Here is a 14,918-nt window from a genome sequence, read left to right as displayed (position 1 = left end):
GAAACATTCTCGCCTGAACCCCGGTTGCCACGTCATCTATGACAAGTCAACTACTAAACTCGATTTTTCTATAACTAATTTGTCTACCTGTCTGTCACCGACACGTCGCCTCTCCCGACACTGTGGCAATCAAAGGGACCCACATCATTGAATCTCCCGTGGTTTTCTCCAACTTAAATGTTATTCTTCCAGATTTAGTGATTTTATGAAATTGATTGATTAGTGTTTGAATAGCAAAAATAAAGAACAAAAACTGCAATATCCGTGATTGATTAAACGAAAATGATTACAATAAGAAAATTAGCTTCGAGTAACAAGTAAACTATCACAATACACGCAAATATAGACACAGCTAAAAGTCTCATGCAGGTCAAACGCTCATAAGAGTGGCACTCGTACAGTAAACCCTGTCGAAGTGCGACGACGGAGAGCAATGCATGACCACCGGCGCGCAGTAGGACTTCAGCTTATAGTGCTTCTTCACCACCCCCACCGCAAACCTAATCCTCGCCCTCGCCCTCACCTCCAGCTCCACCACCCCGGCCGACTCGTTGTGCCTCAGGTTCTTCTCCACCGGGCGTAGCAGCGGCGTCGACTGTGCCGTTGCGCTCACGGTGATCGTCTGCACGTAATGACGGGGCTGATAGAACGGGGCGACCTTGGAGATGGCCACCGTCTGCTCGCCGTACCACACCGTAACCTCCATGGCGTCGTAGTACACCGAGAACCTGGTGTTGCGGTTGTAGGACCGGAGCCTGAGGTCGAAGACGCCGTTGAGCGCGTGGGCCGTGATGTTGAAGCCGCGGATGTGGGCGTCGTCGATGGTGTACTCGAGCGGCATGGGGCGGAGGGCGAGCCAGAAGACGAGGACGACGAGGCCGACGAGCACGATGAGGCCTACGGCGGTGATGGCGATGCACCGCATGTTTCCTTGCCGCGAGGGTGGGGTGGCCGGCTGGCTGGAGGGGGCCGCCGTGGTGAGCGCCGCCGCCGCGTTGTCGGGGGTCATGGTGGTGAGGGCGTTGTCGGGGGTCAGGGTGGAGGGCTGCGTGAGTGGTGATCACAAGCTGTCTGAGAACGGCATTGATTTAAAAGCTTCATAAATGGGTGATGATAGCGGCTCGCTTGTTTGCTTTGGCTTTGAATGGTTGTCCTTAAAATCCTTGATGCACACTCCAAGAACAAGACTGTGTTAGCAGTGGTAGAGAAGTGCATACTGCACCTCATTTCTCTTGATCAAAATATGTGATGTGCTGATCTTATGATACATTTTCTTGCTATTTGTCCATGTTAATTTGGATATTTGATGATGGAGATACAATAGGGGAAATGATAAGACAATTTCATTGCAAATATCACATTAACATTTCTCTCACTATCAGTAGCTCAACCTTTGCCTGATTATTTGTCCCAAGTCTCTAACGATTCCTTCTTGTCCTCTTCTCTTGCGTCCCAAGACATTCTTTCATGAGTTGGATTGATGGGACACACAATAATATAACTCTATCTAATTATATACATAGTTTAATAAATCAATTATATATAGAGTAAAATTTCAGAAAAAATATATAAGTTTAAAAATGTTTCCGATAGCATCTCAAGTTTGAAAATTTTTTATAGAATACGTTTGATCATGTGAAAAAAAATAATTTAATCCTAATAAATTTAAAAATTAAATTTTTTTGACTCTCCGTCAATCCCGTTGTTGTCACTAACAACCCTTGTACAAGGGAGGGCTACCATCGCCTATATTCTTGGTTGCCCTCTCCACTTATAAATCTCACACGATGGTTCATCGTCTATTGTACAAGGACCTACGACCACACCTTCGTTGTTGACTATAAAGGAACCATATAGTCTCCTTATATCCCTTCATTATCTCATAGTTTTCTTACACCCTTTTCTCGTTATTAACTGCAGGTGAGGAAGGTGACCAGTATAGTGAAGAGAGGGCAATCAATAGGCTGGAGAGCAAAAAATGACCACCAAGGATAGGGTGGAGAGCAAAAAGTGATTATTTAAAAAAATATTCTATAATTTTTTTTAAATTAAGATGAAATTAGAAGTATATATATATATATATATATATATATATATATATAAAGAGAGACAAGAACAAGTAATACAATTCTAACCATTCATTTATTACAAACTTTAGAAAGACAGCATAAAGGGGAAAAGATTAAATGCAGTTGCTTGCCTGAGTAAACAAAAACAACTCAAGTTCATATTAATAGCATCCATTAAGAATGCTTAGTCATATTTATCAGTATCTTTTGTCTAATCCTTGACCTTAGTGTTGTTATTGTTGCTACCATTCCCACCGTAGTATCCCTTGAGGGCCCTGGGAAGGTAAACCGGAAGCAGAAACCCAAAGAGATTGAAGGCCCAAAAGGCCAAGTTGGCCACTGCGAGCGCGCGCCCCGCGAGGAGCCGCCGCCCTGCCCCGTGCTTGCCCTCCGCCTTCCCGACCTCGCTCGCCAGCCAATCGACGATGGTGAATAGCCGCTTGGTGTTGTAGAAGATGGGCACGAAGGCGCGCATCGGCAGCGAGAAGCGGCCCGAGAAGGTGACGCCCTCGAGGAAGACCTGGGCGGCGAGGAGGAACACGTGCGGGGCGGCAGCCCTGATGCCCTCCTTGTCCCCCGCGAGGACGCCGTCCAGGATGTAGGCCACGGGAAGGAGGAGGCCGACGACGGCGCCGACGGAGACGTAGGCGGCGAGAAGGCGGTTGCGGGCGCCGAAGACGGGCGGGTCGGCAGCCGCGCCCGGAGGGCCGAGAGGCGGGAAGGCGGTGGCTGAGAGGAGGAGGAGGTAGACGAAGGAGAAGAGGACGAAAGTGAGGTCGGTGGCTGGGACCATGCCGCTGGCGGCGAGGACGGCGACGACGGCCAGCGCGTTGACGTGGCGGAAGGAGAGGAACCGGCGGCGGCGGGGGGAGTGGGGCGGAGGGCGGGTGAGGTGGTCGTTGTCCTCCTTCGGGAGGCGGATGTCGCCGCCGCCGGACATCGTGCGCCCTCTGTCGGATACCTCCTTGCTGATCGAAAAATCGGATTTTGATGGTAAGGTTCGCACAGAAAGTGGATCGGTGATAGGGTAAATCGTAGGAAGAAAGGGAAAAGGAAGCTCTCTTAGGTGATCGGAATGAAACGGCGAGCAGATGGAGGAAGATGTGGTGACGGAGAATTAGGTCTGCCGGCTGCGTCGTGGAATCGTGGGGACTTGCGTTGTGGAATCCACAGGACTGCGTGGTATATCCTCGACCAAGCACGTTTCGTGGACTGTAGCCGCCAAATATGCGGATATAATTAAACTCGTTTTAAATAGTTATGCATCAATATAGTCGAACCATTTTCCTACAAAATATCAAGTATTTCTTTTTTCATTTTATTGGCGCTTTGCTCTCAGTAGGAGAGCCTCATTTCTTGTCATCTTCACGTGTTTTTAATCTCCGTCTTTTTATTCCAAGAGTCCATAATTCAACATCAACTACTAACGGAATCTCAATTAGTGATGAAAAGGGTAGCTTAGCCTCAATAACAATTTCTTTTAATGATATCAAAGATATATACTTTATATATATGCTATAGATTGATTGATGAATATATTTATCTCAAATTTGTTTCATGAAAAATATATAATATAAAAAAACTAATATTTGTTATCATTCGATCTATCGTCAATATATCGTTGTGGTATACATTAAATAATCTTCGTTAAAGAGAGAACAAATGCTTTCGTTCTTTGGGGAAAAAATGATTAACATAAATATATATATATATATATATATATATATATATAACAGATTATAAAATATGATAATTATATAATTTTTCAATCAATAAAATATTTATATCAATAATTTCATAATAATTATAATATATAAATTTTATAATTTTAAAATATAATAATATATTATTGAAATATCAAAACAATCATAATAACCTTATCATGATTTATTTTCCTTGATAATATTGTTTCTAACACTGTTTCGACTCCGTGTGCCGTCTCCCTTCTTCTGTTTCGCCTGCCCATTGCCTCTCTCTTCTTCGTTCTTGTCCTCGGAGAGAGTGAAGGAGCGAAGAAACAAGGGGGCCGTCTCTTCGTTCTACAGATAGAGGAGGCGAGGGAAAGGGCTGAAAGGTGTGTTTTCTATATTTTTCTTCCCAACCTGTTCTTGGCTTCAATAGTTGCATCTCTTTTGGCGCATAGGTTTCCTGTTCCGTTGTCCTGTTCTTGGTTACGTTCGAAAGAAGGATGAGAATTCATGTTGTTCTTTAGTAGCGAATTAGGCCATTATGGACAAATGTGTAGGAACTTTGTTCTCGGATTCTAGTCTTTCTTCTAAACAAAATTTTGGATCCTGACGGATTTGCTGTTTCTAGGGTTTATAGGAGGAGGGTTGTGGTGATGGCGGATCCGGCCGCATACTTCATGCGTCGGGAAATCGCCGACCAAGACGCCGGTGCGCAACTCGGGTCGCAAGTGGCTGCACCACCTGACAACCGGTTGAATTTGGCCGGGCCTTCCTCCGGCATCAGATCGTCTGAGTTTCAAGTGGAACCACTGTCGGGAGTCCTGTCATCTCATGGTGGTGGAGTGAGCCGGGGGGAGCTGGTGAAAAGAAGGAGGGGGAGGCCGAGAAAGTACGGTCCGGATGCGGCCGGGGCGGTGGCATTGGCTTTCTCGCCTACATCTTCTACCGGTCCTGCTCTGATGTCTGGCGGCCCAGATGTTGCTACTCCTAAGCGACGCAGAGGGCGTCCGCCGGGAACCGGGAGGAAACAGAAGCTGGCTTCACATGGTGAGTTAAAACGTTACACCTTTGACAACGGGGAAAAACTATTCTTTACCGATGAAAGAATTGATATCATGACCTCAATTAAATCATTAGTCTTATTATTTTGATGCCAACACCATAGAAGAATGGTGATGCAGAGACAAAAGTGAGTTAGCAAGACAATAGGAATATAATGCAGATTTTATTAAACAATTCTTTGTTCTGGATACTGTTGTTGTTTAATTGTCTTTTCTGGAATTTGTGCAATTTGTATGGCACTCTATATGAGCCACATGGTGAAATATAGGTACCTTGTAGGTTATTTGTTGCCAATTTTTGGTATATATAGTACAATATTTTCCATTAAATTTTAAAATGGTTCCTTGAAAAAGACGGGATTAGTTTCTGATGCCAGTGTTTGTTTTTTTAATCATTATATTATTTTAAATGTAATGCTGATGAATCAACTTTTACTATGTAACTTTAGCTTTTCATTGAGGTACTACCTGCCTTTTATGATTCTTGACATTCAACAGAGAACTGCCTCTGCTATGGGTTTTTGGTTTCAGAATATATTCTTAAATTGTGAAGCTTATTCACTATTCACACGTCCCTTTTAACTATTCATGACCCCCTTACTATTGACAATCCTTTAAAATATATATATATATATATATATATATATATATTAATTTACTATTTACAATCTAGTATTACTGATTTTATCTTTTTTTCTTCTCTACAACCCCTTATTTCATCCTTGCCGTTGACGTTGATGCTGTCACTACTGACGCTGCTCGCTGCCATCGCCGTCGCCGCTTGACACTGTCTAGCCCCACTCGTGGCCCTCTCGACGCTGTTATCCATGGAGAGGAAGAAGGGGAGGAGAATGAGGAGGAGGAGAAGGAAGAATAAGAGGTGGGGAAGAAGAAGAGGAGGTGGAGGAGGAGGAGGAGGAAGAAGGAGCAGAAGAGGGTATTTACATCCGTTTGCACAAATATAGTTTAGAAATATAAAAAAAATTTAAAATGTATTGTAAATAGTAAAAAGGGGTTACAAATAATAATATCCTAAATGATCTATCAAGGAATTGTGTTCATACTTTGCATTAACAAATGTGAACTACGGTTGTTGGCTTTCACCCACATACCATTTTAGATATATGTTATTTTACGCGTTGATATTCGAGCAAGCATTTAAAAGTTGGAGGCCCAGTTCATGTTTTTTCACTTTCCTGTTGGAAGTTGCTTCCCAGTGACATGTCTGCTGTATTAGCATCTTTTTAGTTCTTTATGCTGGTTTACTGTCAATAGTGGGATTTGGCACCCTTGTATTGTTATTACTTATTACCATTACCTCCAACATAATGTTTATTAGCTAAGCCTCAAAAGATCACAAACTTCGGATGTATTGTGGTCCAAGTGCTAGGAATGTCCTGTCTTCTGTCAGGACTGATGAAGTTTGTGTGGGAACCTGTAGACATGCTTAAGAATTGATTTTCAAGATCCTGATCGTGCAAAATTCATAACTTATAGGCCATTCTTGGACAAAGTTGAAATACATTGTTTTTTTTAGATTGTTTGGTGCTATGGCTTCCTCACCTCGATGATGGGCTTTCCATGGTCAATGGAGAAACCTTGCATTGAGTGAGGTGCAGATATGAACTTTTGGTAAATCACACTGTACCAAATCATTGATCAGGGAAGAAATTTATTTTCTTAGCTTGGTTCCTTTGGTTCCTTGTAAAACTCTGTGATTTTATATCAAACCGGTGACAACACCATATAGAGCTTGTGCATTTATATTGTCCCACGATTCGAGTTGTGTCTACCTTTTTTGTCCATGAAATGGAATATAATTGGCTTGTACATGAAAAATATTCTTACCTGTTCTTTTGAATTCATATAGCTAATTTCTTTTATGCTTTGTTTATGATTAATTTCTATGGTACTCATGATTTTTATTTACTTATTTGAATAATGAATGATTTTGACTGTTATGTCCAAGTCTGATTTCCAATTTGATTACTTTTTTGCAAAGGGGAATGGTTTTCTGGTTCAGCTGGATCAGATCTTATTCCACATGTGATAACAATTGCCATAGGAGAGGTATGATTTGCATCCTCTATTTCTTCTTTTAGTGCTTTGTAACTACTAGTTTGAAATAACTTGCTAGTTTCTTTACATTTTTGTGAGATACCTAATTGTTCTCTTTGTAGATTGAAGATAGTTGATTGTTGTACCTTTTTTATTGTTTCTATTAAGGTTCACCTTAATGGTTCGTATCGGTGTACCAACCAATGGTCGATATGGTACATATACGCCCAAAAAAATAAAAAATAGCTTAATTTTTTTTAATAGATTAGGATTTTTAAGTTGAAAATAAATATAAATTTAGTATAATTTTAGCGAAAATAATATAAATTTGGAAAGAATAGTGACACATATTTTTTTAGGACTTTGAGAAGTAGCTTTGTGATACATTTCGGATCGTCCTTTCGTTAATATTGAATTATCTACAAAGAAATGATTTGAATTGTTAGATTTTTTTTAAACAACTTAAACTTTAAGATTCAAATGAATCAAGTAATCAATAATGAATATACTTGGTTCTACTACCAAAAAGAATGATAGGATTCAATGGGCGGTGGTTCAAGATCCTCGATCCTATATATCTGTATATCAATTGGATATGTTTATCGGACCTAATCCTGAAATTTATCCCACGACATAGTATACTGATACACTATATGCTATTGCTGCATCATTGTAGCGATGGTCGTAGTCTAATCATCGTGAATCACATGTACTTGAGGCGGCTTTTGAGGTAAAGCATGTATTAGTGTGAAGCATGGAGAATGTCAGAACTTCTACTTTCACCATTGATCTATTGTTTTATATCATAAGATCGATCATCGTACTGTTGCTCGGAGAAGTATAACCAACTATCATCGCACTATTTTTGGCTATAAGATTCTCAATGATACGACGACTGTGAATACGATGAGATTTGCACTATGTCTACGTCATGTAGGTTCTGTTGTATCTGTTCAAAAGCATCCATTGCCTTCTCCTTCCCCTTCCCCTTTTGTATATAAATTTAACCATTAATTCGTCGAGTTCTATGATTTGAATAGGTGGTAGTATGTAAAATACTGCTCCTTAGTCCATGCAATACCCTCAAATTGTGAGGTATTGTTGTCCACGTCGTTTCCATGTTTGTGGACTGAGCGGGTTGTTGAATGCGATTGAGAAAGTGTTTCATCACCCGACTCGATTCTTTCCAACGTTACAACTGATGCTACTGCCTTCCCCTTTGCCTTTGCCTTTGTACGTTGGACGGACGAATGTGATGGTCGGGTCACCCAAAACTTTATTTTCAACTTGGGCGTCTCTAGTTCCTCGAGCAGTCTGACTCGATGTTGTCTGGCTCTTTCCATCACGTTCTAACCTTAGGGAATCTTCCTCTTAATCCTTTCAAATTTGATCTAATCCACAAATCGTAACTTTGTTGTGTTTAGGTCTTTAGGAAAGTGAAAATATGAAAATGAGAGAAATGTGAGTGAGAATAAGTTTTAGAGAGTTGAGGAGATTGAGAGTGATATGAGTTGAAAGATGGGAGGAAAGGGTTTATATGGTTCAAATGGTCAATTTGACCGTTTGAAATAGGGTGATCTCAACCCTTGATCGGTAACGGTCGAAATCCGATTGTTACCAATCAGTACAGGTCGGCAATGGTTGAATTTCGACTGTTACCGCTCGGTATAGACCTTGTATCACTCGATACATGGTCAGGTTATGGTACCGCCCGGTAGAGGGTGGTTTGCGTATCGGTCCCCTATCGGATTGATATACCGCGTATACCGGGTCTATACGGGTCGATATTTATGTTATGCATTCTATTTTTTATGTTCTAAAGAAAGAACAATGACAAGCTGTAAGGTCCTAATTTATTATCAGGAGAACAGTGAATAATATCTTCACAGTCGAAGTCAAAAGGAATAAATTGAATTGCTCTAGTTCACATGGACATCAAATGTTGTGATTCAGAATGTGGCAATATTGATCATCATCATCATGGTTATCTCAGGCAAATGAGTAAATAGCCATACTGCAGCTGCTGGTTTCAGTAGCATCATGTATTATGTGCCTTTGATCATACATACAACATTTTGCATTTACAGAAGCTTACTGCGATGCAATACCACTATTCCCATCCTGATGTAGTCTTTCTTTCATCCATAACAAACGTTTTTGTAACTCTGCTATGCTTGTACAAGAAATATGATCCATTTTGCAACTGTTTTTTCTTCCTCATGTAATAATGGCATGGGTCTAGCTTATATCATCATCCTCTGAAGCTAGTCTTGGCTGGATTCCTACCAAAGAGGGTTTTGAGCAGGAGGTACATGCCTTAGTGATTTGTATACTCTTCACTGTTTGGCAGGATATTGCAACAAAGATTATGTCATTTTCACAGCAGGGACCAAGGGCTATTTGTATCCTTTCAGCTAGTGGTGTAGTTTCCACTGCGACCCTTTGTCATTATGCAACTTCCGGGGACGCTATCACTTACAAGGTTATAAAATTTTTATTTTGATTCTTTAGTCAGCATACTGGCTGCTCCATGATTAAATTTTCCTTTAATATCAGATCATCTGGGCATTGATAATGTTGCATTTCTGTTTTCTCATTTTATGTTACAGAAAAGTTACTGTGGCTCGAGTGTGCATTGGTTATCAATCATGGATGAGCAATAGTGGGAACTTTATTTTTTTTCTGTTTTAGGCAAGACTATAAACCAGCAATAACCTTAAGGATAAGTTCATTTTACGGGTAAGTGAGAAAGATTAACGTATACAATACAGTTCGATAGATTGATGATTCCTATACTTATGTTGATCTAAGGCTAAAATTGGCTCTCAGGTTATGGAAGCTGGTAAGTCTTTGACTGCATGCCTTTTAGAGTGAGATGTTATGGTCTGGGAAATAAATCCTAGATATGGAGAACTGACTCACAAATGAAGGAAAAAAAATGCAGGCTATGGAAAATGTGGATGTTGAGCAAGTTAAGCGTGATTTATTTAGGAGGTTAGTAGTTACATTGATAGAAAATATTTTAGATGCTTGTTTGGCAGACACATGGTTTGGAGCCCTCTTGTAATAAATTGTCATCCAGATTGCTAGATGAATTGTATTCTGGTATTGGAAAGATAAAACTGAGTGAAATGCTTGATGGATAAATGTGTTAAATAAAATCAAAGAAGAAATGACATAAGTGTCATAGGTCCTCAGGGAATTCACAATTAGAAGAGTGTTTTTGTTTTGTTTGATCATTGTTATTATGCCTCAAACTTCTTTTGTTATATTCTGGTAATATGATGACCTCTAAAAAAGTATTTAGTAGGAATGAAGTTCATGAAAGGAAAATAATTTGCAATGATGCTTTCCATTGAAAAGGACAGGTAGAAGCAAAATTTTGCCCAGGTAAGTTGTGAAATATCAGAATGGATTTCCATCATTAGGTTTAGTTGGCTCAGCTTAGATCAGTTGGATGCATTAGAATTTGATAGCATCGATGAAAAGTTGCCAAGAACTCATTGGAATCACCTAGTATCATTTTCACTTCTGATCAAGGATTGACTTAATATGTCTAATGAGTAACGGGACTCATGAGAGATTAGTTGGGAACAGGTGAATGCATCATTGAACTGGATCCTTAAATTTGGGTCAATTATGTCCATACATTAATTTGGGATCTGTCCACACCTCAACAATGGAAAAAATTGTTTATCCTTTCCTCTGATCTCTAGTTAATAAGGTGATATTTTGTCTATAGTCCAACCTCAGGAATTGGTTACAAGAGTGGTTTACTTGTACACAGTATCTTTATAATTGAGATGTAAGGAATTTAGATTTTGATAGCCAAAAGAGTATAGTTAAGATGGATTAAAATTTGAAAGTAGTAATTTTTGCAGCCGTGGTGTGTCATCCAATTAAGAGTTCTTTCTCCTGACTGCTTTAATAATACGAATGCAATTTGCTGTGTATATATATATTTTCTTTATGTGTTGCCTTGTGCTCATCAAGTTTATGTGTCTGTCATATTGGTCTGAGAAGTTTCTAAACCAAACGCTGTTCATCTTCTTCAACTTATACAGGGTCACTATGAAATACTTTGTTTATCGGGCTCATACATGGTCTCTGATACCGGTGGATCACAAGGTCGAAGTGGGTGGCTTAACATCTCTCTGTTTGGTCTCGATGGCCGGGTAATCGGCGGCAGCGTTGCTGGACCGCTATTAGCTTCGAATCCTGTACAGGTGACCACTTCGTTCCTTATAGACGCATTGTCCTTACGACATGCAGTCGTGATGATATTATTTTTTAGATCGATGCTTATCTTCAGACCTTCGTCTGATTTGTTTCTCAAAGGGACAGGAAGGAAAACTTGATTTCCTCGTACGAACTTTGTTTCTGCATTTGCCTCTTGCTCCAACGTGTTAATAATATTCTTCTAGTCATTCTTGTCTAGGTGGTTGTGGGGAGTTTTGTTCACCCGGGATCGAACGCAAAGAACAAAGGCATAGCCAGACATGAATCGGGTGCTGAATCCGAACATTGGAACGAGGATGGTCAGCAGAGGATGCCATCGTCGCTTCCGACTCAAAACCTTTCCCCATCTCAAGTAAGAGGATGGTCAAGTTCGAGGCAACTGGACACGGGTGCTCATCTTAACATCGACTTAACCCATGGGTAGCACCATAGTTGATAACGCGTAGATTGTGTTGGTCCTTTTTAGCAAGTCTCAGACCTTACGTAACTAGCACGGTTCCAGTGAGCCCTTGAGTTCGTACAATAGTTGAAGAGTCGAGTACCTTGAGTTTATTTTTCAATAATGAAAAAAAAATTAAAAATTCAGATGCTTAACGGGATTATAAGTTAAGAAGTGTTTTTCTTTATTCTCCTCTATTATCACCTCGAAATAATACAGAGAAACAAGGAGAGGAGAGAGAGAGAAATAATAGGAGAGTAAAAAAAATTTTAAGAAAAAAATAATTAAGAGATTTAATTATAACCTAAGATAAGATGATCGATTAAAAAAAATTGATTGACGAAAAGGATCGTCTCGATGTCAATTAATTAATAAAAAAATAACTTTTTTTGTTTCAAAAAAATAATTTTGATAATTTGTTAGGATCCTTTTTATTTTTCAAGTTTTGAATCATATTTTATTAAGTTTTTTTAGTCCGTAAGAGATAGATAAAGAGGAGTCTAAGTCGGGATAGACTCGAGGGTGAAAATAATACAGAGAAAGAATTAGAGGAGAGAGATGAATAATAGAAGAGGAAAAAAAAATCTAAGAACAAAAAAAAGAAGATAAAATAATAATAAAAAAATAACTTAATTTAAAATAACTTCATACACCAAACCCTACCGAGATCACAATTAACAAAAATAAAATAAAAAATAACTCGATGAGATCCCCCTAATATATATCATCATAAATCATATTAATTTAAATTTTTTAATTTCAATAACTTCATATTTATAAAAAAAATATATAATATTTTTTATTAAACACCAAATTTTCAAAAAAAAATATTCATCAAACTAATTTTTCATATAAAAACATTCAAAACTCTGATAATTTTTACAATTGATCAAGACAAATAAATAACATAGATTTAAATTTCTTTTTGTAATCACATAAAATTTTATCTTGAAAATATTTACCCCAAATAAAAAAAAATCCTCATTTTACCTCTACAAATAAATAAAATCAAAGTCCTCAATTTACGTCATTATAAATACAAAATATTACACAATCAATTACAAAAAGATAAGATAAAAAAATAAAAATTCCGATATCTTAAAGATTCTAAATTTTCATGTTTAATATACATTTTTAATTTTAAAATTTCTCGTTTTCTCAAGAATTTTCGACTCTGTAATGACCCATCTGGTTTGCTTCTCATGTTATGTGCCCAATTTGGCCTACTATTACACAACGAAGTCTGCAACCGGTGCAGCAACAGAGCAGAACGACGACGCAAAAAACACAAGCCACACGTATTACCACAAACAGAGAGAGAGAGAGCGCGACGAACACCTCCCACGCCCCATCGTAGTAAATGAGAAAGTATGAAACATTAGCACGCCGACAGCCTCTACTCCGTCTCCTCCAACTCCTGCTCATGGATCTCCTCCTGCGGTCGATCAACTTCCGTCTCTGTTACACCAACAGGAATAGCAGTAATAAGACCTGAAGGTTGGTATGCATCTCGTGATTTCCATCTTTATTGTGTACTTACCTTTTCTCTGGTGCTCGATCGACGGCGAGGCATGAGACTCCCGTCGTCCGCCAACCCAAGATGTGACGGCACCTCTGAGCCGCCCCATCATACCCAACTTTCCACTCTTCGCGTTGGAATCCGTCACCGCCGCCGCCGCCTCCTCTGCCCCCTCTATCCTCTTCCGTATCGCATCCGATATCACCTCGCACAGTGCCTTGTCCTCCTCTCCAGGTTTCAGCTTCTCCGCCAGCTTCACTCGGACTCCGGAGCCAACACGGACACTGCCACCCTCTGTTGCGCTGTCCCCCTGCTGCACCTTCTCAATCACACACGCCCCCGCCTCAGCCACCGCGTCGCATGGGGCCTTCGCAGTTGTTGTGATGTTATCGGTGCCGCTCGGCGGCTTCTCTTCTTCCGATATATTGTGGACTCCACATACTTCGTTCTTCACCGGCGGCTGGTCGGTCACGGTCATGGCCTCGAAGGCCTGGATCACGGGCGACGTCCCTATGTCCTCCCCACCTGCCGCACAACAGCTGCCTGTAACTCGAGGAACGAGAATGATCCAGCTAAGTTCAGTCTCTTACTGCATGCTTTTACCTCTTTGGGCGGAAGTGTCCGACATCGGAGCAGCAGGATCCTCTTCCAAGCTCCTGACGTAGTCTTTCAGAGCCGCCTTCTCGCCACCGGCATGGCCTGCGATTCCTGTTCGTCAACTACGAGTCGTGAGCAGGTGAGACAGAAGGCGTACCAGTGGCGCCGTGGACCGCAGGGTGGTCGAGTCTTTCCTCGTCATCCTCTTCGTAGCCTTCCTCTTCTTCGCTCACGTCGCGGTGGTCGTCATGGTTGTCGTCGCCATGGCCATGCTTCTTTTTGCTGATGGTGTCCTTGATCTTCTTCACCTTTTCCTTTACCTTCTCAAACACCGGCTTCTTCCCGTGGTGCTCCTCTTCGCCTTCCATGGCTGCGTGCAGTCTGATTAAACAGGAGAAACAGCACCAGATCACTATCGAACGCCATGGACATCGACCGTACCTGCATGCAGACCACGTCGTTCCGGCTCCAGTTCGCGCGCATGCCCGTGCACAGGTGCCACCTCAACGTTCATTGCGAGGAAAGAGATTCCGATGAAAGAGATTGGAATCGAGGCAGAGAGGTATAAATGGAGGAGCAAAGCATGGGGGTGAGGATAGAGTTGCTCGTGTTCTTATGCCACCTAAGGGGACACGTGGAGGAAGAGTGGCGTAGTTGGCATAGCTCCGAAGACGTGGCGCGTGTCGGAGGTTTCGTACCGGCTCGAACTGTCATAGATTCATTTGTTGGAATAATTCGACCGAATGGATAAGCATTGATAGTAAAATAAATTGAAATGTAAATTTAATATTTATTTCTCCCACTTCGATCGAATTATCATTTTCTGAAAATTAAAATTACTATGGATAAATATCCTTTCTGACCATAATACAATACGCTATCATAATTAAGAATTTCTCTCCTTATAATTTTTATTTAAATATTAAATATTTATTATAATATTTAAATAGTTATTAACTTAAATATCGAAGGGGTATTATGCCTTCCATAGAAGACTCAATAGAAATGCTCAGTTCAACTCAAGAGGAGCTTAAACATGAAAACAGACAGTGAAAAAGGCTTCGAGTAAGCCACGAAATGCAATATAAGGTTAGTCATAAAATGAAAGAAATGTTCTGTTCCTTCAAAGTCAGTGTCACTTCCAAAATTATCTTTTGTTTATTCTGTGGCTGCAGAAAAGCTCCTCGAAATGCATGGACAAGTTTCTACGACCACCAAAATCCTCCCCCCACCACCACATATGCGACG

The 14,918-nt window shown here is 40.5% G+C and overlaps 4 protein-coding genes across 4 annotated transcripts; 1 reads left to right on the top strand and 3 right to left on the bottom strand.

Moving 5' to 3' along the window:
• Nucleotides 1-370: 370 nt before the first annotated feature.
• LOC135672240 (uncharacterized protein At1g08160-like) lies at nt 371-1,009 on the bottom strand. The gene has a single exon (XM_065180698.1). It carries the CDS (start codon nt 1,007-1,009, stop codon nt 371-373), a length of 639 nt encoding a protein of 212 aa, XP_065036770.1.
• A 1,111-nt stretch (nt 1,010-2,120) lies between these two features.
• On the bottom strand, nt 2,121-3,246 carry LOC103982375 (uncharacterized). Its single transcript, XM_009399296.3, has one exon. The coding sequence runs from the start codon at nt 3,007-3,009 to the stop codon at nt 2,281-2,283; it is 729 nt and encodes a 242-aa protein (XP_009397571.2). The 5' UTR covers nt 3,010-3,246; the 3' UTR covers nt 2,121-2,280.
• Nucleotides 3,247-3,982: 736 nt separating this feature from the next.
• LOC135671802 (AT-hook motif nuclear-localized protein 9-like) lies at nt 3,983-11,709 on the top strand. Its single transcript, XM_065180020.1, has 7 exons — nt 3,983-4,143; nt 4,386-4,804; nt 6,821-6,888; nt 9,119-9,184; nt 9,260-9,358; nt 10,941-11,102; nt 11,315-11,709. The coding sequence occupies exons 2-7, from the start codon at nt 4,411-4,413 to the stop codon at nt 11,537-11,539; spliced, it is 1,014 nt and encodes a 337-aa protein (XP_065036092.1). The 5' UTR covers nt 3,983-4,143; nt 4,386-4,410; the 3' UTR covers nt 11,540-11,709.
• Nucleotides 11,710-12,709: 1,000 nt separating this feature from the next.
• LOC135672665 (low-temperature-induced 65 kDa protein-like) lies at nt 12,710-14,442 on the bottom strand. Its single transcript, XM_065181164.1, has 5 exons — nt 14,112-14,442; nt 13,828-14,040; nt 13,677-13,772; nt 13,095-13,598; nt 12,710-13,012 (listed from the first exon to the last, which is right to left on the bottom strand). The coding sequence occupies exons 1-5, from the start codon at nt 14,182-14,184 to the stop codon at nt 12,951-12,953; spliced, it is 948 nt and encodes a 315-aa protein (XP_065037236.1). The 5' UTR covers nt 14,185-14,442; the 3' UTR covers nt 12,710-12,950.
• Between the last annotated feature and the right edge of the window lie 476 nt (nt 14,443-14,918).

Source organism: Musa acuminata, chromosome BXJ1-4, assembly GCF_036884655.1.
Source record: "Musa acuminata AAA Group cultivar baxijiao chromosome BXJ1-4, Cavendish_Baxijiao_AAA, whole genome shotgun sequence".
Lineage (NCBI taxonomy): Eukaryota > Viridiplantae > Streptophyta > Magnoliopsida > Zingiberales > Musaceae > Musa > Musa acuminata.
This window is presented reverse-complemented; position numbering and strand designations above follow the sequence as displayed.